The sequence below is a fragment of the Strix aluco genome, chromosome 12 (genome assembly GCF_031877795.1).
Source record: "Strix aluco isolate bStrAlu1 chromosome 12, bStrAlu1.hap1, whole genome shotgun sequence".
Lineage (NCBI taxonomy): Eukaryota > Metazoa > Chordata > Aves > Strigiformes > Strigidae > Strix > Strix aluco.
Window position 1 is genome coordinate 2,884,885 of NC_133942.1, and position 25,302 is coordinate 2,910,186.

At 56.8% G+C, this 25,302-nt stretch overlaps 1 protein-coding gene and 1 pseudogene across 1 annotated transcript; one reads left to right on the plus strand and one right to left on the minus strand.

Annotated features, from left to right (window-relative positions):
* Positions 1–811: 811 nt before the first annotated feature.
* On the minus strand, positions 812–3,915 carry LOC141929003 (transmembrane protein 209-like). The gene is made up of 5 exons (XM_074838027.1): positions 3,818–3,915; positions 3,644–3,702; positions 2,753–2,884; positions 1,527–1,762; positions 812–871 (listed from the first exon to the last, which is right to left on the minus strand). The coding sequence occupies exons 1-5, from the start codon at positions 3,901–3,903 to the stop codon at positions 842–844; spliced, it is 543 nt and encodes a 180-aa protein (XP_074694128.1). The 5' UTR covers positions 3,904–3,915; the 3' UTR covers positions 812–841.
* Positions 3,916–11,889: 7,974 nt separating this feature from the next.
* Positions 11,890–14,355, plus strand: LOC141928928 (uncharacterized; annotated as a pseudogene).
* The last annotated feature ends 10,947 nt before the right edge of the window (positions 14,356–25,302 follow it).

Here is a 25,302-nt window from a genome sequence, read left to right on the forward strand (position 1 = left end):
GGTGCGGGGGGGCGCACAGGGTCGGGGAGGCACGGGAATCGGGGTGCGTGGTGTATTGGGGTGCGTGGGGCTGCGGCATGCGGGAAGGGCAGTGTGGTGTATCGGGGTGCATGGGAAGCGGGGTGCGTGGTGTATCGGGGTGCGGGGGGCAGAAGAATCTGGGGTGCCCAGGGAGTGGGGTGCAGGGTTTACCTGGGTGCGCAGTGCACCGTAGTGCAGGGGAGGGGGGGCCACAGTATGTTGGGGTACACGGGGACTGGGGTGTGTTGGGGTACACAGGGACTGGGGTGCAGAGTGTATTGGGGTGCACAGGGAGTGGGGTGCACAACGTGTTGGGGTAGAGTATATTGGGGTACACGGGGAGCACAATGTATTGGGGTACACAGGGACTGGAGTACATGGTGTGTTGGGGTACACAGTATATTGGGGTACATGGGGTGTGGGGGTACATGGTATATTGGGGTACACGGGGTGTGTGGTTTCTGGGGGTGCCTGGGGAACAGGCGCAGGGCATTATCGGGGTGCAGAGCTATCGGGGTGCGCAGGGACCTGGGCCCCGGGGCTGCTTCTTGAGAAACACCCAGATTTGGGTCCAAAAAAGAGAATTTCTGCCCATCACGAGCCTTTGGCAGGCGAGTAACGGGGCTGGGGGCGGAGGCGGGAGGTGGGGGGGTCAAGCCCAGCTAAACCCGGTTCTTCCAAGTCCCCCCTGGGTGCAGCGAGGGACCGAGCGGTGCTGAGCCCCCAGAAAAACCCAAACCAGCGTTTGCTCAAACAACTCCTTTAATACAGGAAAAACCCGGCGACTGCTGGGGGACGAGAATCTCCAGGAACAGACGGTTCACGCCAAAAACCAGCAGCTCCCCCCACCCTGCAGAGAGAAAATACAGCACAAAAATATATTTTCTCACACCAAAACACAGGGGGTTCCCCGCCCCCGCTGCAGTTCTCACAGCTTTTATGGACAAATGGGGTTTTGGCACTTTACGACTCACAGAGCCCTTCAGCATCGGGGGCATATGGATTTTTATTCCCCTTTGAAAAAAACTATTAGAACTCTACACTTCCAGCACCCTCATTTGCCAGAATTTCCAAGAGATTCTCCTCCCCCATGTATAAAAAGGTTTTTTGGCAAATACTGAACAACTCTGCTTTGAAACAAACCCAAGGGGGTTTTTTCCCCCCAAAAGGAAGGAAGCAGAATTCCACCTTGATTTCTAAACGCCATGAATATAAAAGACTCTCGTTTGGGGTTTGGGGTCTGGGTTGGGTTTTTTTGGTCGCCTTTGCACTTCCATTTTGATTGCTGGGTTTTGCTTTGTTCCGAAACAAACCAGCTGCTCTAAACCAAAGGAAGCGGCACTAGGGAAGAAGGACAAATCCCCATATGACAAATTTAAATCCACTTTGCAAAAGGAGCAAACACACACACAGACAACTCTCTGCTGGGTGCTGCTCCCCTTCAGCGGCACAGGGCACCAAACAAAGACCCCAACTGCACCCTCAGGAGCTGGCCTGGTCCTTACCTGACGGGAGCTGCTGCTCGGGGAACAGGTTCCAGCACTGCCGTAAGAAGTGCTGCTGCTTGACAGAGCCCATCGCTGAGGGCTGTATCCTGGGGTACAACCAGTAGCAAACTTCGGGCGGGCGCGAGGGCAGCGGGACGGGCTGTAACTCAGCACGCTCTGGCCCCGGAGCGGAGAAGGTGTCCGGGACGGGGCTTTCCTTGCCGCCAGCTCACGCGGTGCAGTTGTTTGTACCGCTGCAAGAAGGAAAAACAGAATTAGCATTGCGGATGCAGCAGCCCCAAACTCTCCTCCCCGCTTTAAACGCACACTCAATGCTATCTTAAGGCGATTTAAAAAAGATGCTAGAAGGGACGCTGGAAAAATCTGGCCCCTACAGAACTCAGCAGTCAAGCCACTGACAGAAAAAAAGAGAAAACTTTGACACAGGACCACAACTCAGCACGAATCCTGCAGCTTCGGATTTCAGTTCAGTGTTATCAGGCACCTTGCGTAACCCAGGGGGGTTCTCTACTCCATCACCTATCTCATCAGCTCCTCCACCTGCCTACTCTGGGCATCTTTAGGCGTTGAATGTCTCAGTTGATGTGTGCAAATAAACACAGGAGATGCTCGAACCTTGGTGTTACAGCGTTACAACCGTCTGCTTCCCATTTTCTAGGGGCAGACGAGCAGAGTGCAATACTGCCGTGCCAGCATTTTGCTTTTGGTATATTTGCCCTGTCAGGTTCTTTTCAGAACTTTGCTTTGATCTTCAAAAGCTTTCTGAGTGACCACTCTCTAGGCTCATTTTCAGACTTCACACGAAGGTCTGTCTGTCCCTCTCATTTGGTTCTCCTTACCCAGCGTGACAGCAGTAGGACATCAGAATTAAATATGAACCTGCGCTCTCTGCCTTGCTCCTAGTTCCATGGATAAGCCACAAATTCCTTGCCCAACCTCACAGTGTTCAAGCCCCTCCCTGTCCTTCAGCAGCCGCTCTCATCCTGCCCTTTTCCACCGTCTGTGTTTGTTTCCCCTCCAGTTCTCCCCACAAACACTCATCAAATTATCACTTGACGTGGTGAATTTTAACATGCTGCGGGTAATTCAGTCACCGCTCCTGTCAGACGAGCCCATTCAGAACTCGCTTCGCTAAAGAATCCTGCCGTTGAGAAAGACACCATCTTGAAACAAACAAACAAAAAAGAATAAAAAGAGTTGCCAGAGATATTTACTGCACCCACCTACATTCTGCAACCCCAGCAGGGTCTGCTGGCGAGGACTCACGACCAAGCTGGTTGGTGCCACCGTGTATTTGAAGTACACCCAGAAATCAAAGGCGGCGTTCAGGCTGAAGAGAGATGCGAGTGCGAGTTCTAGAAGAAACAGAGAAGTTTTTACTGTAGCTTGAGCACGGGGAATAACCAAAGTGTCTTGTTTGCAAAAACGGGCATATACCCATTGAAAACAGGTCTAATTATTAGTGCTGTCAGTAAGTACCAGTTTGGGCAATAGCTAAGATTTCTTCACTTTTTTATGCCAGAACCATGGGAGATAATTCTCCTTTCTGTATTGAGATTAATTGATGCTGCTAGAACTGAATTTTTAAAGATGGACAGTCGTTTTCCAAATCTACTACAATGAAGTTTCACAGTATTTCTCCAAAACCATCTTCTGTCAAATCATCTGTCACTCATCTCATGATTTTTCTCCTCCTCTTGCTTCATCCTCTAATCATATTTGATACAGCTGGCTTAGAGTCTGCGCCTCCGAAACAAACTTTAATTCTTGTGAAATGCCATCCACGCCCACGGTACAATAGAGCAGGAAAATCTGCCGTGTTCCCCAAAGCCTTCCTCTACACGGTCAACAGATTTAATGCACCAAGGAAGTTCTTCCTATCTAAGAAAGCTGCTAACACTCCTTACCTGTCACTAGAACAGATGAAATTCCAAGTTTCAAGGGAGACAGCAGAAAGCAAACCAAAGCTTTGGTTTAAATTTAAAACAAACAAAAAACCCCTTTTTTTTTCCTAAAAAAAAAAGCTAGTTAAAGACTACCTCTCAAGCAATCAAACTGACAAGTGAAAAAAAGAAAAGAACCCTGAAAACTATTTAAATGCTGCAGCAACTCACCAAGATACCAGAGTGGCCAGCATGAGATGTTGTAATATGAGCTTATGAGCTTTCCAGTCCTGAAAAGAAACAAAAGAAGTTCTCATTTTGCAACTATTCAGTCCCGGGAAATATTTAGGGAGATACAAAGGAGGAGGCTTTGCTTGTTTGACTCAGGTGTAACAATTAACATACATTTCAGTACAGATCATGCCTGCGAGAGACACATTAAGGAGTCCCCAGGCCAAGAGCCCTTTCCGGGCTTCCATCTCCTTCCTCATCTTGATGGCCGTCTCGATGACAGAAGTTGCTGGACTCTGTTCTGGTGCCATGATCTGTAACAACAAACACAGAGAAATGACAGAATTTGACAACTTTTGTACAGTAAGACCCTCAGTCAGCACACGATTCAAGAAAAAAAAAGCAGTAATCCAAAACAGACTATGTAAATGGCTTTACCTTTAGCCAGAGTCATGCTTAGCATCTTAAAAAAAAAAACCCAACAGATTCTTTTTACCAGTAAAAATAGGTAATATTTCTTCAATGAACTCTCCTGTCAGCACTGCCACCTCATTACTGAGGAACAGCGTCCACCTTCTCCACTGAGGTGCAGGTAAGAAGACAGAGACAGATTCCAACCTCAGTTTTGAAAAATAACATCCTTCAGCAGCAAGAGGCAAAGCTCCTGCCTTCTCCAAGCAAAGGGAGCCAGAGGAAGGAAAGGCCTTGCACAGCTCTGCAGTTCTAATATTGAAAATTCTCACTCGTTTCAGTTGGGAACAGAGGATTTTCAGACTGTACAGCCACGTCCTCGGGTTCGGTACATCTAAAAGTTAATACCACATCTGAAAGAAATGACCCTGGTGACTTTCTCTTCTAGTCCTGTCACCAAAATATGCTGCTGTTCCTTCCTGCCACTCACTTAAAAACTCGTCACATAATTCGTCCCTAGAGGGGAACATAAAGAATTTGCTTTCTGGGACAAATACGTCACGTATACATCACTACCTCCTTACTGGAACAACGATTCAACGGTGACATAGTGAACGTCAGCATTACTGGGAGAATTCTACAAGAACATGTTGCCTGGTAGTTTTCTTGACAGGTTTTTCACACAGTTTCAGCCCCAAGACTTCCCTCCCCACACCGACGAAGGCAGCGACCCCAAGCAGAGACCCTCTCCCCATCCTCACGCTCCCAACCTCTCCCTGAACCACGTCCTCCTGCAGAAGCTGCACTCTCAGGGCACTGAAATCAAAGGGATATTTGGTCCCTTTCTCCTCGCTGAGGGGGGCTGGGTGTGGGGTTTTCACCTCCAGACTGAACTATGTCCTGCCATGTCCCCTGCCCTCTTCTGCTAAGGCACAGGCACGAGGGGAGGCCTCACCCTGACACCCCAGCAGGCGCTGACCCCAGGGCCACACAGGGAGGTCCCCCACACCTCCCCTTGCCCCAAACCCCCCAGCTTCCCCCCACGCCATCCCCTCTGCCACACACAGCCCCAGCTCCCCACGCCCCACGGCACCCTCCCCCCAGCCCTGTCACACACCAACAACTGCCACAGCTTCCCCTGCCACGCACAGGGACCCTCGGAGCTGCCCCTGCACAGACCCCACTGTCACACACAGGCAGCCTCCACAGCTGCCCCCAGCCACCACCCCCCACACCACACCGGGGGGGTCTCCACAGCTCCCCCCACCGCCCCCCACTGTCAGAGGAGCTGCCTCACCGCTCCCCCCAACCAGACCTCACCGTTACACACCGGCAGCCCCACAGCTCACACCCCCCTCACACAGAAGAGGCCCCACACCTCCCCCCATCCCGACCCCTGTCACACACCGGCGGCCCCACATCCCCCCCAGCCCTGACCCACCACACACACGCGGCCCCACATCCCCCCCAGCCCTGACCCACCACACACACGCGGCCCCACATCTCTCCCTCAGACCCCCCCGACCCTGTGCAGGCCCCAGCAGCCAGGCGGTGCCAGGGCATGGGGGCAGCCACAGTACCTGCCGCAGAGCTGGGGCTCCGGAGAGGTGAGGAGACACCCCCTTCCCCTCAAGCAGCGCAGGGGTTCCCCTTTTTCCAGCCGGGAGGAGGCGGGGGGTGCCCGGCAGAGCGCGGTCCGCACACCCCTCAGAGCCAACGGCCGCGGCGCGCAGGGGGAGGCGGGGCCTGTTGCCATGGGAGCGGGGCACGGCGGGGCGGCGCTTTGGCGGGAAGGGGTGCCTGAGGCGGCCCTGGGTAGACCTGGCCTCCCCGCGCGCTGTGCCGGGGCAGACCCGGCTGCCGGGAGACCGGGCAGAGGCGGCGGTGGCCCCCCCGCCCCGAGGGCGGGTTGGCGTCCTCCGGGAGACGGCGGGCCCCGGCTCTGCTGGTCGCTCGCCGGTATCACCCCCCAGTAGCCCCTCCGCTCCGCACCGGCCACCGCTTCCCCCCACGCCTCCCCAGGCGGGTGCTGGGGGACCAGGCAGAGGCGGCGGCCCCCCCACGCCCCCTCCGGCGGCGGCCCCCCCACTCCCCGGGGCGAGTTCGCGTCGGGAACCGGGTGCCTTTACCCGGGTCGGGGTCTCGGCGCTGCCGGGCGCTCCCCGGCTTCAGCTGTTGGTTTCGCGGGGTGTGGGGGGGTGCAGCTTTTCTGTCGGGGTGTGTGTGTGTGTGTGTGTGTGTGTGTTATTTTGTTTATCCCCCCCTCCGCTCCTGCCACGTGTTTCTCGATGGCACCGCTCCCCCGCTCCCCCCCCTCCCGCTTTCCGCCAGCAGCAGCTTTGCCGCCCGCGGAAGGCAGGCGGGAGCCTTTAGGACCCAGCGGCGTCCCCGCCGGCTCCTGCCCGGCGGCACAGGGGGGTCCCGGCGGCGGCGGCGCCTCTGCCCGGAGCGGCCGGTGGCTCTGAGGGGTGTGGGGGCCGCGCTCTGCGGGCACCCCCCGCCTCCTCCCGGCTGGAAAAAGGGGAACCCCTGCGCTGCCTGAGGGGAAGGGGGTGTCTCCTCACCTCTCCGGAGCCCCAGCTCTGCGGCAGGTACTGTGGCTGCCCCCCCGCCCCGGCACCGCCTGGCTGCTGGGGCCTGCACAGGGTCGGGGGGGTCTGAGGGAGAGATGTGGGGCCGCGTGTGTGTGGTGGGTCAGGGCTGGGGGGGATGTGGGGCCGCGTGTGTGTGGTGGGTCAGGGCTGGGGGGGATGTGGGGCCGCCGGTGTGTGACAGGGGTCGGGATGGGGGGAGGTGTGGGGCCTCTTCTGTGTGAGGGGGGTGTGAGCTGTGGGGCTGCCGGTGTGTAACGGTGAGGTCTGGTTGGGGGGAGCGGTGAGGCAGCTCCTCTGACAGTGGGGGGCGGTGGGGGGAGCTGTGGAGACCCCCCCGGGGTGGTGTGGGGGGGTGGCGGCTGGGGGCAGCTGTGGAGGCTGCCTGCGTGTGACAGTGGGGTCTGTGCAGGGGCAGCTCCGAGGGTCCCTGTGCGTGGCAGGGGAAGCTGTGGCAGTTGTTGGTGTGTGACAGGGCTGGGGGGAGGGTGCCGTGGGGCGTGGGGAGCTGGGGCTGTGTGTGGCAGAGGGGATGGCGTGGGGGGAAGCTGGGGGGTTTGGGGCAAGGGGAGGTGTGGGGGACCTCCCTGTGTGGCCCTGGGGTCAGCGCCTGCTGGGGTGTCAGGGTGAGGCCTCCCCTCATGCCTGTGCCTTAGCAGAAGAGGGCAGGGGACATGGCAGGACATAGTTCAGTCTGGAGGTGAAAACCCCACACCCAGCCCCCCTCAGCGAGGAGAAAAGGATCCAATGTCCCTTTGATTTCAGTGCCCTGAGAGTGCAGCTTCTGCAGGAGGACGTGGTTCAGGGAGAGGTTGGGAGCGTGAGGATGGGGAGAGGGTCTCTGCTTGGGGTCGCTGCCTTCGTCGGTGTGGGGAGGGAAGTCTTGGGGCTGAAACTGTGTGAAAAACCTGTCAAGAAAACTACCAGGCAACATGTTCTTGTAGAATTCTCCCAGTAATGCTGACGTTCACTATGTCACCGTTGAATCGTTGTTCCAGTAAGGAGGTAGTGATGTATACGTGACGTATTTGTCCCAGAAAGCAAATTCTTTATGTTCCCCTCTAGGGACGAATTATGTGACGAGTTTTTAAGTGAGTGGCAGGAGGGAACAGCAGCATATTTTGGTGACAGGACTAGAAGAGAAAGTCACCAGGGTCATTTCTTTCAGATGTGGTATTAACTTTTAGATGTACCGAACCCCAGGACATGGCTGTACAGATATTTCAGGTGGCTTCCTTGGAGGAGTCTAAGGCTGCTCCCTGCGATCTCAGGTCTCTAAAGCAAAGCTCAAGACAGTGTGGGACATGTCTGGGAGGAATCTTGGGCAGACCCTAGAGAATAGATCGTCCTGTCAGGGAGAAAACCCTCTTGGGTATCTTCCTTGGAGGAGTCTGGGTTCTGCTAACCAGGGTTAGGCCTCCCTAAAGCAGAGGTGAAAAGACTCCAGGACATGCCTGGGAGGAATCTTGGGTGGATCCTTGAGCAAAAATCTTCCTTTAGAGGAGAAAACACATCTCGGGTATCTTCCTCTGTGCTCGTTTGTTCTTGAGTGGACAGGGAACAAAGTGATCTCTACAGCTGATGGATTTGATCACATAGGTGAGTACTGGTGTAGCCATTCTGCAAAGATAACATCATTCCTTCTAACTGAGCTTGTTCAGTAACCTGCTGGGATATGATATCGCATGCAGTTCTTGAAGTGAACTTTTGAAGCTCTGAAGCTGTTCCGTAGGCTGATGATTTAATATTTTTTCTTGAAAAGGTTCTGCTGTTTGATGCTCCTACAACTCCATTGACCCACAGACATTCCAGTCTCGTCAGCGCTGCCAGTTGCTTTTGAGCAACCTGAGCACAGTCTTGAATTGTTTTCTAACAGCAGCACCAGAGCTTACTGAAAAAGGTTGGTAATGGCATTGCTAAACCTTTGGTGTGTTTTATTAATATTTAGGATGATGCTTGGGTTGTAATTGTGGAAACATGAGCTTGTGTTGTTGTTGATGACTGGAAGACAGATTTAGCTGGGAGAAGGGGCTTAAATCTGAGAGGTTGGGAATACCCCTTAATATGCCCTGAGTTCAGGGAAACTGCTGTGGAGTTCCTGCAGGTGGGTGGGGGAGGCTGCATTCAGCAGGGAGCTGTGTGAGCAGCTGGGGGAAATGACAGCAACTGAGTGCAGTAATGCTGAGAACTGTTCTTTTTCATTCCTGTAGTGCTGGGGCCTGAATCATAGGCCCTGAAACACAGTTGACCTCTAGATGAACCTCACAACCAAAGGTTATCCATTATTAGTATCTGCCAATTAGTAAATCTGCATTACCATTAGCGTTAATTATTAGTATCCGATCATTAACGAAATATGAATGCTCACTAGTGACAGATGCAGCCTGGACAGAATATAATCAGCAGTGAGGATGAAATGCCGTGAGAATGTACCCAGCTTCCCTCGTTCAGCTTGTTCAAGGCTGAGAACCCAAGTGTTTGCCTTGTTAGAAACTCCCTTGGTTCTCCCCGAGCCCTGGCCAGGCTCTGGGTGGAATCCAACAGGAGGATGAAACCAGATGTTTCTGCTCAAAGCAAAGTGCAAGTCTTTCTGCCTTGCTGATTTTTGGTCCATGAGGCCGGACCCACTCACAGCGACTCTGGGTGCCTCAGCTACGGGTGGACGCCCCGCGTAGGATTTCCCACTCGCCGGGACAGGCTCAACAAATCCTCACTGCACCTGGGGCTGCCCAGCGCCTGCGGGGCTGGGTGGTGGGAACGGGTGTGAGTGGGGATGGATCTTAATCACTATTGTCCCCGTCGTGTAGTAATGATTAGGTGCGTTACCTTGCTTATTCTTATTTTTCTATAATAACTGTATGTAGTAATAATTAAGTGTAGTATTCTGTATTTTTCTTATTGCTTATTTCCTGTATTACTTGCTTATATCTTTTAATTATTAACAGTAAAATAAGCCCACTCTTCTTACTCTGGTGTCTGGATTTAATTGGCATCCTCAATCAGCAGAGCAATTCTTAGCTAGCAATTTATAATAGCATGCAAATATTGTATTGCAAATTGCTAAAGAATATAAAGGAAGCATAAATGAGTAACTTCGGAAGTAAGTAACTTGGGTTTCTGTAGCTTTTTGTGTTATCAGTTGTCAAAATGAAAGGAATTGCATAACAACCACCATCTTATGCCTTTTTTCAGGATTTACAGACTTGACAAACCAGCAGGTGGTAACTGGCCTCATTTCTTGGGGTGCACAAGTGGTCACCTGGTTCTGTGGACCCAGTCTCCTTCCAGAGGGTGTAGGTGAGCCTGAACTGTGACCCGTTTGTGAGCAGGAGACTCTCCAGCGAGTGATTCCGATGAACACGTGCTCAGCCCTGTTTCTGTACATGTTTCATCGATAACGAGTCGTGTTGGTTCAGCTGCAGCGTGTGTTGAAATTCTGTTGGTGAAACTGAGACTGGTCTGTTTTTTCAAAGAGTGTAGAATAATGCAAGCAGTTTCTTTCCTGGATGTTTTTTAGAGAGAACAGTATGCCTCTGACTTCAGGGAGTTGCTTGTGTCCACAGCTTGAACTACTTGTAATTTCAAACACATTGCTATTAAACAAGAAATACTGTAATGCTTGTTTTTCCAGTAAAAGCATTCCCTGCATGTTTTGAACTTTTTATTTATTGCTTGAGGAAGAAATACACCTTGGAAAAACTTCTTTATTTGGAGAGATTAGAAACTCAATTGCCAGCCTTAATTGTCTTACAAATGCTGATGTGACATGTTTAAAAACCATTCCCTTTGAGAATTGTTGGGATTTTTTTATAGCGACCTTCAGCTTACACTACGTATTCTGAGTGCTACATCAACTTGAAATGGCACTTGAGACAAGAAGGAATTGAGTCTTGTGTCTTACCTCTCTTTTAGCAAAGGCAGAAACAGGACTGGCTTCTTTCAAAGTTGGGGTCTTGACTGTGCTTGAGGCTCAGCTTGTACAATCTTCTGTCTTTTTAATCCACAATTTTAGTTTAAAAATGGGATGTTACTTCTTTAACTTGCTTTTACTTTCTTGCCTATAGATGATGACATGCATCTGTCTAGACCTTTTAACAATTGTCCTCTGATTCAGAGCTGCTATACTGGTCATCGACAGAAGCTTGAGCATTTATCGAGGTAAGCTCGAACACTTCCACTGCAAATTCAGGAGTGGAAGGGAATGGCTTTTACATCAACAGTTGTATTTGCTACGGTTACTGCGTGTGCTGGCAGTACTCTTGACTTCAGCAGTGCCTGTGGTCTGTTGAACACAGAGGTTACTTTCCTGTGTTGCAATGTTTATATAGGACAGTGAGAGTTACGTGTAGTTGGCACATCAAGCCCTCTACTGGGTATTGGCTAAAAGTCACTGCCTGATGTAAAAAAATCTTATCCAAAAAAACACAAGGTAGGGAAGAATGAATGTGTAATAGCTAGGTAATGCCCTGCTTATTCACTGAAATACCATAAATCAGTTTAGTCTGCAGGGATTGGAAAGTATTTAACTATTAACCAAACCACCACCACCCTCCCACCCCCCAAACCCCTCAAGATAATAAGGCAAATGCTTAGCTTGTCCGAGTTCAGCATCATCAATATTTTCTTCCGTACCAAAGATTAAAAAATAGATTTTCACCAATATGCTGGGAAGAAACCTCTTGATGTTCAGAAAAATCTGGAAATAAATGAATAACGATTAAAACAATATATTTAGAGATATACTTAAAACTCAATATTTGGAAAAATCTGGAAGTGATGCACCCAGCAGAGCCACGGCCTGGAGCTTGAGCGCCATGACACAGGAGCTGTGGAAGAGCCAGGTCTGCTCCTGCAGAGCTGCGGAGGGAGAAGTAGAAAACATTGGGGGGCTGAGAAGGAGCCCACATCTCCCCTGCCATGGGCAGCCCACCCAGGCCGTGCCGGCCGCTGGCGTGAGCAGGTTGTGGATGGGGTGGAAGTGCTTGGTGAGCTGGAGATTTGAGATGGTGTCGGGGAGAAGGAAGAAAGAGCAGCATCCCATGCTGAAGCTGGCGGCGTTCTGCAAGAAGAGAGCGTGTGGATCCCCGCTGGGCTGTGCTGGGAGAGGCAGCCCCCAGGGTCTGGGGGGCGTGGGGAGCCTTGCGGTGGCTGTTCCCAGTGGTGTGGGGGAGTCAGGGCTGCTGCAGACTTCCAAAGCCATCTGGGACACTGCCTGGTTCGCTTCCTGAACTTCATGGGAAAGCCATGAACGACCACAGAAAAGAACCACGGCAGCGGGCAGTTCAGCGTGGCTGGTGAGCGCCTGCAGAGGCAAAGGTCAGTGTCAGAAACGCAAGGGCAGCCTTGTTTATGGTAGCTGGGTCCTTTCCACAGGGTGCGGTCCTTCAGAAACAGACTGCTCTAGTGTGGGTCCTCCTGCTCCCGTGTGGGCAGCTCTCCGTGGGGCTAACACCGTGGCTGATGGGCTCAGCTGTGGCCAACGGTCTGTCTGGGAGCTGGCTGCAGCTTGCTCTGCTGGATGTGGGGGAAGCTTCTGGCATCTTCTCACAGAAGCGCCCTGTGGAAAGGACCCAGGCTGGAGCAGTTTGTGAGGAAGGGCTCACGCTGGAGAAGTTCACAGATGACTGTCTCCCGTGGGTGGGACTCCACGCTGGAACAGGGGAAGAGCGTGAGGAGTCCTTCCCCTGAGGAGGAAGGAGGCAAAGTGACCACAACCCCCATTGCCCTGTAGCCTGCCCCTACCCCGCTACCAAAACCTGGTCACATAAACCCGATGCAGGGAAAAAGCAGCAGCTGATCCAGCTGAGCTGAGTGGGGACTATGAGCTGCCTGGGTCATGGCCTCACTGCCACCCACAGCCTCCCTGTGCCACCTGGCAAATGCATTTGTGACTATTGCCTATCCCCAAGGCCACCAACTCACGCCTGTGTACCTGCTGCTCTTCCAGGAGCTTCTGCGACGCGCATGGTGATCTGGGGTCTGATCTGTTGGGCTGCAACTGCTCCATCCCTGACCCGCAGCTAGTCTGGAGGATTGTGTCACAGGTGGAGTTCTGTCTCTCTGACAAGAACCTGGCCAAGGATGCTTTCCTCTAGAAGAACAAGATGGGCTTCATCAGCCTCGAACTGCTGATATCCTTCAAGAAGGTAGGCAGCCCATGGCGCTGGGCAGCTGGGGTGGGGAATGGCCTTCATGTGGAGGATGTCGGGGTGTCTGGGTGTGCTCTGGCTGTCTCTGGTGGAGTGTACTGGGAGGTGCAGGCTCCACTCAGGCTGTCTGTGTCCCGGTGAAGTGCTGATGGTGCAGAGCTGGGCTCTGCTCTTTGCCTTCAATGTGCTGCAGCAGTTGTCCAGCCAGGGAGGGTGGCTGGGGAAGCGGTGAACAGTCCTCAAACCAACCCCAGGGCTGGATTCACCTCTTGTGCCCATGGTACTCCCAGGCTCCTCTGGGAGAGATCATCCCTCAACCAAACTCTGCAGGAAGGTGCTGGTGGTGTGAGTACGGGAAAGCTGCAGCTTGTAGTCACAGTCCAGGGGGCACTGGGGACCTTCTGCGAACCCCAGAGATGCTCACGTGAAAGGGGGATATTGCCTTGCCGTGACTTCAGGTTGATGGGGTTGCAGCCTGCCTGGAGGACGGGTTTAGAGTGGTCCCTGCCTGGGGAGACTCACAGGGACACGGTGGCCCCCTCTCTCCCATTGGTGAAATACCTGATGCGCGACTGACGGCTCACGCTCTGTGCCCTGCAGTTCTCGGAGCTGCTGGAGATGAAGGAGGAGGGTGCCAAATTGAGGTGGTGAGTCCCTGCCCTCACGTTCCTGCTGAGCATCCCCCTCAGCAACGTGCTGCTGGCCTGGGAGCTGGTGCCGCAGGAGCAGGACATGCTGCTGCTGCTGCAGAAGAACTTCCTTGAGACCATCACGAGGATGTTCAGCCCCTTCAGCACCATCGCCTCCATCTGCACCCCTGCGGCCGGGCCACAAGCTGCCTTCGGATGTGCGGAAATAGTCGTCGCGCTTCCCTGAGCTGCTGAGCAAGTGCTGTGCGCTGGAGGAGTACGAGAGCCTGGAGAGCGGCCGCGGGGCCTTCGAGGACCTCGACTGCCAAAGCCGCCCGGGTGGTGAGAGCATCAGGGTGGTCCGGCTCTGCGGGAAGGGCTCCAAGAAGAAACCTGGGGCCAAGAGGGAGGCGGTGGAGGAGCTGGTGGACCAGCTGGGTTGGAAGGTGCAGGCAGCAGCTGTGACCTTCTTCTGCAGCATCGGAGACTCCCTGCTCTGCAGCTCTCCAAAGACGGACAGTGCCCCAACATCACTGTCCCCCCTCCTGAACAAGGACTCCTCGGAGGCCGCCTGGCCCAGCAGTGACTTCAAGCCCCGCAACTCGGGCAGTGCCTTCACCAGATCGCTCCTCACCAGCAAAGTCTTCCCTGCGCTCGGGACAGGCTTGGGCACCGGCAGCTGCTATGGCCTCTGCTCCAGCACCGAAAGCCACCGCGGCTGTGGCTGGGGGAGCGGGGCGGGTGCCGGGGTGCCCTGGAACAGCAGCCCCTCTCCTGATGCCAGACCTCCTCCTGGCAATCCCCCGGCAGCGAGGCAGGAGCCTGAGCCCCCTTGGCCTGTGAGGAAGGGGGCTTTGCCGGCCCGAAGGCCTGATGGCACCAAGGGTTTGTGCAGCAGCATTGGGAGAGGAGAGTTCAGCCTCCGGCACTGAGGTCCCTTTACGCTGAGTTCTAGGCTTTGCTTTTCTTTTGTCCCTCTATTGAGCACAGTAACTCTCTGTGGCCCCTGAGAGATGCAGCCAATGGCTGTGGGGGTCAAAGAAACATCTGCATGGAGCCATCAGCAGCCCTGAGTGAGGGAGAAGGAGCCGTGCTGGGGTGGTGGGACCCTACAGGGGACCCACCAAGCCGGTGCCCATCGCCAACATCCCCCAGCTCTGCGCCAGGCACGTGGGGAGCTTGTGGCTGCGGCGATGCCCGTGGGGTGAGCTGCTGTGCCAAAGGGACGGGGTCGCAAATCGGGGAGGAGACTGGCTTCTCCGAGGTGAAAAGGGGAGAGATGTCCCCAAGTATGTGGTAAATTCTCTGGCCGTAGGCTGTAGTGGGCACACATCAGCCAGGCGAGGGCAGGGACACTTGCCCGGGCTTGCTGAACCCCCGTTATGTTTTTCCCGCACAGGTGTGGCCGTGCCAGTGGTGTTGATCTCAGCAGATGGCTCCTCGTTGTGCCCGTAGCTGGGGATGGAGGTTGGCAGAATCGACGGGGCTGAGGTACCGGTTTCCCTGCTGGTTCTAAGGCTGGAGGTGTGGCTGTGCAGGAGGGGCAGGCAGGGCAGGCGAGGGGAGGGCTGGCAGGCGATGTGAGGGAGAGGTGTGATGCTGCAGGCCTGACAGTCAGCGAGGACGTGGTTGGGAGCCTCGGGGTGAGGATGAGGGGGATGGAAACCAAAGCAGATGTCCTAGTGGGTGTCTCCTGCCGCTCGCCCAGCCAGGACGCCAGCACTGCGCAGTTCCTCTGGGGGCACTTGGAGAAATCTCTGGAGTGCTGAGCCTGGTCCTTGTGGCAGCTGCCACCTCCCCAGTAACACCCGCTGGGAATCCCATCCTGCCAGGACGGGCAGGGCTGGAACAGTCCTGAGGTCTGTGGGAGAGAACTTCTTGTCACAAGGACTCGGGGAGCCAACTAGGACAGATGCCCTCCGAGAGTGGCTTGGAGTGAGTGGAGAAGGGCTGGTGGGACATGGGGTGGGAGGGACTGTCTTGGCCAGAGCAATGACAGAAGTGCTGAGTTGAAGCTGGTCAGTGGAAGGAGGAGAAAAGGGCAGCAGAGCTGCTCCTGTGATTTTGAGAGAGCAAACGTTCCGCTCTTCGGGGAGGTACTGAGCAGAGTCCCTGGCAATCTGCAGCTGAGGCCTCAGGAGTCGGCGAGTGCTGCTCAGGGTTGAAGAAGCACCTCTGAGGAGGTCGGGAGCAGGGAACTGCCCCGTGTCAGGCGTCAAGCGAGCGGGGCAGAAGGGGGCTTGGCTGAGCAGGGACCTGCTGGCTGAGTGCAGAGGAAAAAGGAACTGCACCATCTCTGGGAGCAAGGTCAGGCTTGGCAGGAAGACGGCAGAGCCGTGGCTCGCACACGCAGGGAGGAGACAGGAATGGCCAAAGCTCAGGTAGAGTTGGAAGCGGCCAGTGATGGGTCTGACAGCAAGAAGGGATTTTTAAGTAGGATTGTAGCAAGAGGAGCTCTGCAGAAAACATCAGTGATACTTGTTGACAATGGTCACCTGACAGATAGGCATAAAGGCAAAGCGAGGGATTGAATTTTTTTTTTGCCTCAGTCTGTAATAATACTCGTAGGCCGTGGGCTGCCCGGTCCCTGGAGTCAAATCAACCTGAGTGTGGGACCAGCGATTTTCCATTTGTGGCCACCGAAGTTGCCAGGGACCAGCTCCATCAGCCTGGGGAGCTGAGGCCGCTTCCCGTGGGTGCCGTGGCCTGCGCTGGGCCCAGGTTGTGGAGCTCGGGTGGGAAATGGCAATAAAGAGACATGAAGTTTCCAGGCACTTTTGGCCTTGTGCAGTGATTTTTTTTTTTTTTTTTTCTTTTTTTTTTCTTATCCTATTTTCCACCCCACCCGGTCTTGTGTCTGCCCAGGGTGCAGCCAGGCCAGGGGAGGAGGGTCCCAGCCTGGCCGGCAGCTCCCTCCCTGGCCGTTCCTGGGGTGATTTGGGGTTCTTTTGCTGCGGCAGTGAGGCGATGCCGGGCTGCGGAGCTGAGCGGAGTGGGAGGCGAGGAAGGGCATGAAGGTCTCGAGGCTGGGAAGGGCTTTGCAGCGAGCCCTGTCCCCGCGGGAGGGGACGCTGGCCGTGTTCAGGACGAAGGCCTTGCGGTCCTGGTTGGGGTGTGTGCCCGTGCGCTCCCTGGCCCCCCAGTGTCTCTCCTGGTGCCAGGGGCTCTGTGCTACTTTCTGCGTGGGGCCGTGTCCGTGAGTCCCTGCAGGGAGCCGTCTGTCCTGGCTGCCCCGCCAGTGGGCTGCTTGCCCTGGGGAAGGGGCCGGGGGAGTCCCCCCCACCCGCCATTGCCTGCCCCACTGGTGGTGACTGTCCCCTGGGGGCGGCTGGGTGCCCTTCGGGGCTCGCCGGCTCTGATTTGGGGCTCAGCGGGGCTGTTGCACCGTTGGGCGCCGTTTCCCGATGCCCCATGCGCTGCCTCTCCCTCCCACACAGACATGGAGAGGTTTTGAATAAAAGGGATTTTAATGACCAACAAACAACAAAGAACGTCCCATCAAGACTACTCTAACCCTAATCCCTCCCCCCCCCCCCCAAATACATGAACATCCCCACCCAGCCCCCAAATACCCCACCCTCAACCCCCCACCCCCAAATACAATAACATACCCCCCCAATACACCACCCTCCTCCTGCACCCCCCAAATACCGCACCCTCGTCACCCACTGCCCTGCTCCCCACATCAGTCTCTGCTCCCCCCTGGCCCCCCCAGGCTGGCTGCGAGCGCCCTGCGCTTGCTGGGGGGCGGTGACAGGGTGCTCTGCCCCCGCTTCCAGCCCCGCTTCTCCGGCACGGCCGGCTGGGACAGGGGCAGCTCCATCCCCGCATCCCCCCATGGCTCCTGGGCCTCCAGCCCCATCACAAAGTCCTCCAGGCCCAGGATGGAGTCGGTGGTCTCGGGGACGCTGTAGTTGGTGCTGAGCAGCTCCTCGGGCAGCGAGAGCCAGGCCATGTCACAGGGAGGGGTGGCTGCACAGGTGTCCCCATGGTCCCCAGGCATGGGGCTGCTGCTGGGGTGGTCCTGGCTGACCCCCAGGTCGTCCATGGAGCAACCACAGAGCCTCAGAGCCTCTTCGAGAGGCACCTCCTGGGACACGGCAAGGTCTTCCACCATGTCCCCAAGGCCTTGGTTGTTGGGGTCAGCACTGGGGCTGGGGGGGACATCGCTGCCCGGGGGGATGTCGCTGCCTGGGGCTGGCCCCATGGGTGTTGCCGTGCCGGAGATGTTTTCCAGTTGCCACTCGATGTCCTCATAGGTGGAGACGGACGTCGGCGGCACTGGGGAGCCTGGGGCCACCGCTCTCCCCTCTCTGCTGTTGTCACTGGGGTCCCCAGGCATGGGGCTGCCACTGGGATGGTCCTGGCTGACCCCCACCGTTTCCAGGAAGCAGTCAAAGAGCCTGAAGGCCTCCTGGAGCAGCATCTCCTCGGTCACGACCAGGTCTTCTGCCATGTCCCCAGGGCCTTGGTTGTGAGGGCCAGCAGCAGGGCTGAAGGGGACGTCGCTGCCCGAGGGGATGTCGCTGCCCATGGGTGCCCCCGCAGAGGTGGCCGTGCTGGAGATGTTGGTGACAGCAGACGGCCCCTCGATGTGCCTGTAACTGGGGATGTTGTTCGGCAGCACCGGTAGGGCTGTGGCCACCGCTCCCTGCTGGTCTTTGGGGGGTGCCAGGTGTTGTGTTTGGCCCTGGAGTGTCCCTGGGGCTGCGCAGTCCCCGGGGCCCCCCAGGGCATCACCCGGCAGAGCAGCGGTGCCATGGCCGAGTGTGGAGGTGGACCGTGGTGGCACGTTGGTCCACTCGTAGCAGAAGTATCTGGGGTCAAAGTAGCAGCTACATGGAGCCATCAGCAGCCCTGTGTGGGTGAGAGGGAGCTGTGCTGAGCTGGGGGCACCCTCTGGGGCACCCATCAAGCTGGCCCCCATTGCCAGCATGCCCCGGCTCTGTGCCAGGCATGTGGAGAGCTCGTGCCTGGGGCGCAGCCCGCGGGGTGAGCTGCTGTGCCAAAGGGACGGGGTCACAAACCGCGGAGGAGATTGGCTTCTCCGAGGTGAAAAGGGGAGAGATGGCCCCAAGTATGTGGTAAATTCTCTGGCCGTGGGCTGTAGTGGGCACACATCAGCCAGGCGAGGGCAGGGACGCTCGCCTGGGCTTGCCGAACCCCCATGCAAAAACTGCCTGGGGAGGGCGCACGGGAGTGATGGGGACTCTGGGATGCCCGTGGTCAGGGGTGCTGAAGGTGCCGAAGGTGCTGGAGCAGAGAGGGGTGCCATACCTGCTGGGGGAGCGTGGGGGGCGTGGGTTGCCCCCCCTTCCAGGGGTGCCCAGGCTGCAGGGAAGGGCTGCTCCTGCCCGGGCAGTGGGCACAGGTTGGCTGAGCCTGGAAGAGAGACGGGAGCCATGGCCGGAGCTCACCTCCGCTCTGGCCCCCAAGAGCGTCCCCAGGCTGCAGGGGTCGGGGTCGGGGTTGGTGCCTACCTTGGGGGAAGAAGATTTCGGGGAGCAGAGAGAGCCGCAGGAACCGGGGCCCCGTGGGGTCCCCGGAGCCGCACAGAGACACCCACCCTGGTGTCAGCGCCATGGTTTGTGGTGGGTGTTGGTTGCTAAGGACTCTCTGGGGTGTCCCGGGACGGAATGTTGGGGCTCTCTGGGTTACGCCCCGCCCCTAGCAACCTCCCCGGCTCCTCCTGGGGAGGGAAAGGGTTAAAAGGGGCCTGTGGGTGCAGGTGCCTTGGGCTGGAAGCCTTGGTCCATGCCCAGAGCTGGGACAGCCTTGGGATCAGGGGGACTTGGTGGCAGGAGCCCCCCGCCTGGAGTGCTGGGCTGGAGGGGGCAGGCGGGGCAGGAGGGGCAGGCAGGGCAGGCGAGGGCAGGGCTGGCAGGCGATGTGAGGGAGAGGTGTGATGCTGCAGGCCTGACAGTCAGCGAGGACGTGGTTGGGAGCCTCGGGGTGAGGATGAGGGGGATGGAAACCAAAGCAGATGTCCTAGTGGGTGTCTCCTGCCGCTCGCCCAGCCGGGAGTCTGGTGCAGAGCCGGGGGATGTTGGGGATGGGGGCCGGCTTGGTGGGTGCCCCCGGAGGGTGCCCCCAGCTCAGCGCCTGCCCGGGGTGCAGAGCGGATCCCCCACCCCAGCGGCATCACTGGCACTGCCCTAAGGAAGGGGCTCAGCCCCTGACCCACCTGCGGCGCTGGGGAACTGCCCCGACAGGGACCTCATCCTGCACGGTGGGCCAGCCAGGCCCGGGGACCTGAGGCCGCTTCCCGCAGGCGCCGTGGCCTGCGCTGGCCCCAGGGTGTTGAGCTCGAGTGGGAGATGGGCAGTACAGAGATGAAGTTTCCAGGCGCTTTCTGGCTGGTGCAGGGATCAGCGTCTCCATCCGCAATTGCACGTTCCCCTGCAATGCCGTCTGCAGTCGGTCTGCGCCTGGAGTGGGATCTGCCCAAGCCCCTCTACCTGCAGTGGGACCTGCGCAGGAATGCAAAACGCAACAGCATCTGCGGTGTGGCGCAGGCAGTGGTGTCGGAGGGAAAATAGTGTCTGCAGCAGTGTCTGCCCCTGCAGGGGCACCGGCAGGGGTGTCTGCGTCCGCAGGGACATCTGCAAGGGGTCCTGCAACGGCCGTGGCAGCTGTGGGGGCATCTGCCGTGGTGTCCCCATCTTCAGTCGGGTGTTCACCTGCAGCGCTCGCTGTTGGTGTTTGCTCCTGGAATGGCCCCTGCAGTGGGCCCTGCGGTGGGACCTGTCTGCAGCTGAATTGGCTTCCGAGGGACCTGCAGCTGGTTTGGCGTCTGTAACGGTGTGTGCGTCTGCCGGGGTGTGTCAGTCTGCGATGGGTCTGCGTCTGCCATGCTGTTGGCATTGGTTTGTGCATCTGCAGGGTTAGGGGGGATGGACCGTGCGTCTGCAAAGGTGTCTGCAAGGGCATTTCATTCTGCAGGGCCATCTGCAGTGGGATCTGCATCTGCAGTGGTGTCTGCAGTGGGATCTGCATCTGCAGTGGGGTCTGCAGTGGGATCTGCATCTGCAGTGGGATCTGCAGTGGGATCTGCATCTGCAGTGGTGTCTGCAGTGGGTTCTGCATCTGCAGTGGGATCTGCAGTGGGATCTGCATCTGCAGTGGTGTCTGCAGTGGGATCTGCATCTGCAGTGGGATCTGCAGTGGGATCTGCATCTGCAGTGGGATCTGCAGTGGGATCTGCATCTGCAGCGGGATCTGCAGTGGGATTTGCATCTGCAGTGGTGGCACCTGGCGCGACCCGGACTGGAAGCCCAGAGAGTCACAACAGTTCTGTGATCCCCTCGGGTTAAATTAAGGTGAAACAACACCAGAGAACTGGTTAAAAGGTTTTATTTGGGGTAGAAAACATTTTAGACTTGGAAAAGGGTAATAAGCGATGTGGTCTCTTATAAATCTATAAGAAAGAAAAGGAAAGAAAAGAAAAAGAGAGCCAAAGCAATCCGGATCACACCCCTGGATCCAGCGCTGTCTCAGGCCCAGTGATCTTGGGTGGTGGGTGCACCCCCAGCAAAGTTTCTGCCCCCTTTTAAGTTCATCTGATCAGCTGATTAGCATACTAGACGAGGAGGGGCGGGGACTCCACAGACTCATTTCCATGAGAGACGAGGATCAAGGTGGAGCGGGGGTTCCAGTTCAGTCGGTGGGTGGCCGTACTCGCCCTGCCCAGCTTTGGTTTTTCCTCTGTTCCAGAGATTTTTGCTGACTTCTCGCTTCTTATCGGTCACCCCAGAGGTGATCCCCTCTTCCCAGTTCTCGTTACCACTTCAGCGGCCGAGGTGCGAAGCCATTAGCAGGGCAAGCACGGTGCCTGGCTTGCACAGCAGAGCCTCAGAGTGTCGGGCTTAGGGGTACTTGTGCCTGAGGGGAGACACCTGGTTTCACTCAGTCCAGTTTCCCCCCTTCGAGGCTCATCTGAGGAGTTTGTCAGTGCAGCTGCAGGGAGTGGGGGGTGCAGCCTTCGATAGGCTCCGCTTCCCCGGGGGACCTTCCTTCGACTGATCCAAAGCCCGCAGCTTGTCCTGGAGGTTTTCTGTTCGATGAATGTTTGAGGCATCAATTCCTTCAGTTCCTTACAGCTCCTGGGACGTGTTTATTGGTACGTGTAGTGGAACTGGTGCCTGTATGTGTAATTGTATCTGTACCTCCGACTGCGTCTGTGTCAGCAATTGCATCTGAGTGTGTTCCAGTGCCCGTATCTGTAGTTCTCTCTCCGCCTGTGTAGAGAAAGAACAACGTGTCATTGTGCCCATCTCTGGAGTTGTACCAACGTCTGTCACTGTGTTTGTATCCATCTCTATATCCTCATCCCTCTCTCTGTCGGTGGCTCTCGTGCAGTTCCCCCCCGTTAGTCACCTCTGCCTGGGGCAGCACAGCTCTGTGCTGGGGCTGCACTTGTGTCAGTGCCTTTATGTGTAACGGCTCCTCTGTCTCACGGTACCTCAGTCAGTCAGGGTGTCACTTGCTGTATCTGCCGCTGCCTGTCTCATTGAATGTGTCCTTGTGTCTGTGACTGCACTTGTACCCTAAACTGCATCTGGAATTGTCTGTGTATCTGGAATTGTAGCTATTTTGTGCCTCATCTGCAACCGTATCTGCAATTCAGTGTGAGTCTGTGTCTGTAGTTATGTTGACACGGGTGATGGAGCCAGTGCCTGTATTTCTGATAGTGCCAGTGTGTGTCTCTCTAATGGTGCCCGGACCTGGAACTGGACCTGGAACTGTATCTGCACTGATAACGCATCTGCAGGGGTGTCCGCAGTGCAAATCCTTTCTGTAGTTCCATCTGGAATAGCATTTGCATCTGCAGTGGTATCTGCAGCCGGAATGGCATCTGCATCTGCCTTTGTGTCTGCAATTGCACATGCATGGGCATGAATAAAAGAATTCCCTTTGCAATCCTGTACGTTGTGTCCCAGCCTCTCTCCTTGGTCCGCACGAGCCAGTTGCCAAATTTCGGTGACAGCTCCCCATCACGGCCACACGGTAGCGGTACCAGCACCAGTTCTACCACAGCTGGGAGTGGAGAGGGAGAGGACAACACCAACCCAAAAGCACCCCAACCCCCCGCTCATCCCCACGGATGGGGCAGGATGGGGCAGCACACACACGTCGGCATCGCAGGGCCACCGGTGCCGGCCCCATCCCTTCCCCTTGGACACAAAATTCACCTGCTCCTCCAGCCCCACGATCAAGAAAGTAATGGAGGAAATCCCAATTCCCTGGCCAGGGAGTTCCCGTGACCCATCCCAAGTGGCCAAACTTTTTGGAATAAGCATTAGTAACAGCCTTTGTATACCATTAGTAGTAAATGACAGATATTCTCTCTCTTTTCACAGGGGCACAGGAGCCCCAGTATTGATGATTAAAGTGAGGGACAGTGCTACATGAATCCAGAAAGCCTCGAGAAAGGGTCGATCAGGGATCACCGAAAAGACAAGAGCTCCCAGTAGCCGAGATAGGGTTGCACTCGATGATCTTTAGAGGTCCCTTCCAACCCAAACCATTCTATGATTCTAGCAAAGCCTGGTGACCGCCTCGGGGCTCTCTGGAGGGCAGCAGGGCCTTGCCCAGGCACCGGCCATGCCCAGCAAAGGCCCCAGAGTACTCTGGAGAGCAGCAGGACCTGCCTGGTCCCTGTCAAAGCTCAGCAGGAAGACAGGACAGGGGCTGGGGGCTGCTCCCTGCTGCTCCCGGCCCCCGTGATGCCACTGCCAGCCAGGGAGGGGACCCTGTGCAGGACATGCGGGGGCTGCGTCCACAGACCCAAAAGCCCCAACGGCCCTCCCGGGTTGTCCTGGTTTAACCAGGATAGGGTTAAGTTTCCCCAGCAGTGGCAGGGAGCTCTAGCCGGGTTATTCAGATACCATGGGGATGTCACATCCTGGCAGGTCACATTTCCTGGTGCGGGAGCGCGGTGCACTCGTGGGTTTGTACATCTACTCCTCTCACTGCTGTATTGGTAGCTATTTTGCTCTGTTCATTGCCATCACTATTACTGTTGTTGTTGGTTGTGTTGCTATTGCACTGTTGTATTAAACCTTTCCTTATTTCAGTCTTGGGGCTTTGTATTTCACTCCCTTTGTGGGGGAGGGGTAGCGGCCGCGTGGTCTCAGACCCCGGCAGGGGCTAAACCATTACACGGGTGCAGGACACAGCCATGGTCTGGCTGCCCCGTGTGTGTGCAGCTATTTACATATGTACAGGCTGCTCAGCAGGCGGGAGCCTCCCTGTCCCTCAGGCTGCCCGAGGATGCCTGAGGGATGGGGACAAGGGGCCATCATGCTGTGCCAGCCACTCCCCAACACCCCTGGGCGGGACCAGACACCACCCCCAAGCCCACCCCAGCCCTTTCCCTGTGTCACTCCTTGGGGTTTGGGGCTGGGTAGGACAGGGTAGGGTCAGGGAAGGGCCACTGGGGTTCCTCCATCTCAGACAGGCTGGGAAGGGGCAGATCTGGCCCATCGCCCTGTCTGGGGTCCAGCCCTCCCCTGCAGCCCCACCAGCCCCAGCACCTTCCCACTGGGGTGCGATGGGGGCATGGCCGTGCTCTGCCCTCTGTCACCCAGCCAGTTTAGCCAAGGGAGGGATGGGGGGGTCCTGCCACTGCAGCCACGTCCCCGGCTCACCCACACCAGGGCCGGGAAGGAGACTCCTATTGTGGCCGCTCTTATGGCTTATACATGGCTGGAGGATGCTGTAGAGAAGAGGCCGGGAGTGGGAGGAGAGGGCTGGGGGGTGGAAAGGGTTTAACTGCTGCCCTCCTCGGCCGAGCGTGTGTCTGACTTGAGCTTGACAAACTCCTTGGCCACCTCGTCACTGTGGCGTTGGGAGAGGACGCGGAGGCCGGTGAGGCCAGTGTCATCCGTGTGAAGGCGGCGGCCCAGGGGCAGCCAGCAGGCACAGCCGGGTGCTGCAGGATGTCGCGGAGCTGCTGGACAGCGATGCCCAAGGGCCGGCCCTCCTGGGCGAAGCAGTAATCCTTCACACACACCTGCAGCTCGTAGCACTCGGGGCCCATCTCTGTCCCCAGCGTGCTGCGGGGGGGCAAGGTAAGGGCAGTGTTGGCACAGAGGGTCACACTCCCAGGCCCCCTGGCTTTGTGACAGCACCCTATAGGGGTGCTGCCCCTCCACAGCCCCTAAAAAGCCTTTTATTTTTTTTCCTTTTTTTCCTTTTCCACAGTGCTTTTTTTTGATTCCCCCCCTGCTTTTACCAATGAGAAAATATCTAAAACATGCCCTGGGGGATGAGCAAACTCACTGGCAGCCTCCTGGAGGAGGTCCCTCACACTGTGGGGACACATCCCCCAGCCTGGCCCCACATCCCAGCCCCACACTGCCACTCACCACTGGAAGCTCTCACTGTACTGGGGGGCCCAGCTGTTGTTCTTGGATTTGGTGGCAAATTTCCTCTTCTTGTCACTGAGGTGGGGCCCGAAGATGTTGACCTCGATGAAGGGCCGGAAGATGCCTGACGTCTGCCACTTGAGGCCGTTTGCACCCACCGCTGCAAGGAGGGGGCACGTCAGGCCTGTGGGGCACTGCCACCCACCAGAGCCTGCCATCCCAGCTGGCAGAACCCACCTTTGACAGTGACTTGTGTCACCAGTGCTGGGGTGGGTGAAGAGCTCCACGTGGATGGACACCGCCCCGACAGGGTCACCCACTCCAGAGCCTGTGTGGCAAAGGGAAGAGACAGGAGTGCCTGTTCCTCCGGCACCCCTGCTGTCCCCTGCCCAGCACCAACCCCACTGGAGGCGGCAGGTCACCCACCACGGAGCAGGAGCGAGAGGGCAGTAGGATCTGCCCCAATGTGGCCTCTGCCAACGAGTTCTGGGGACAGCAGCATGGGTGCAG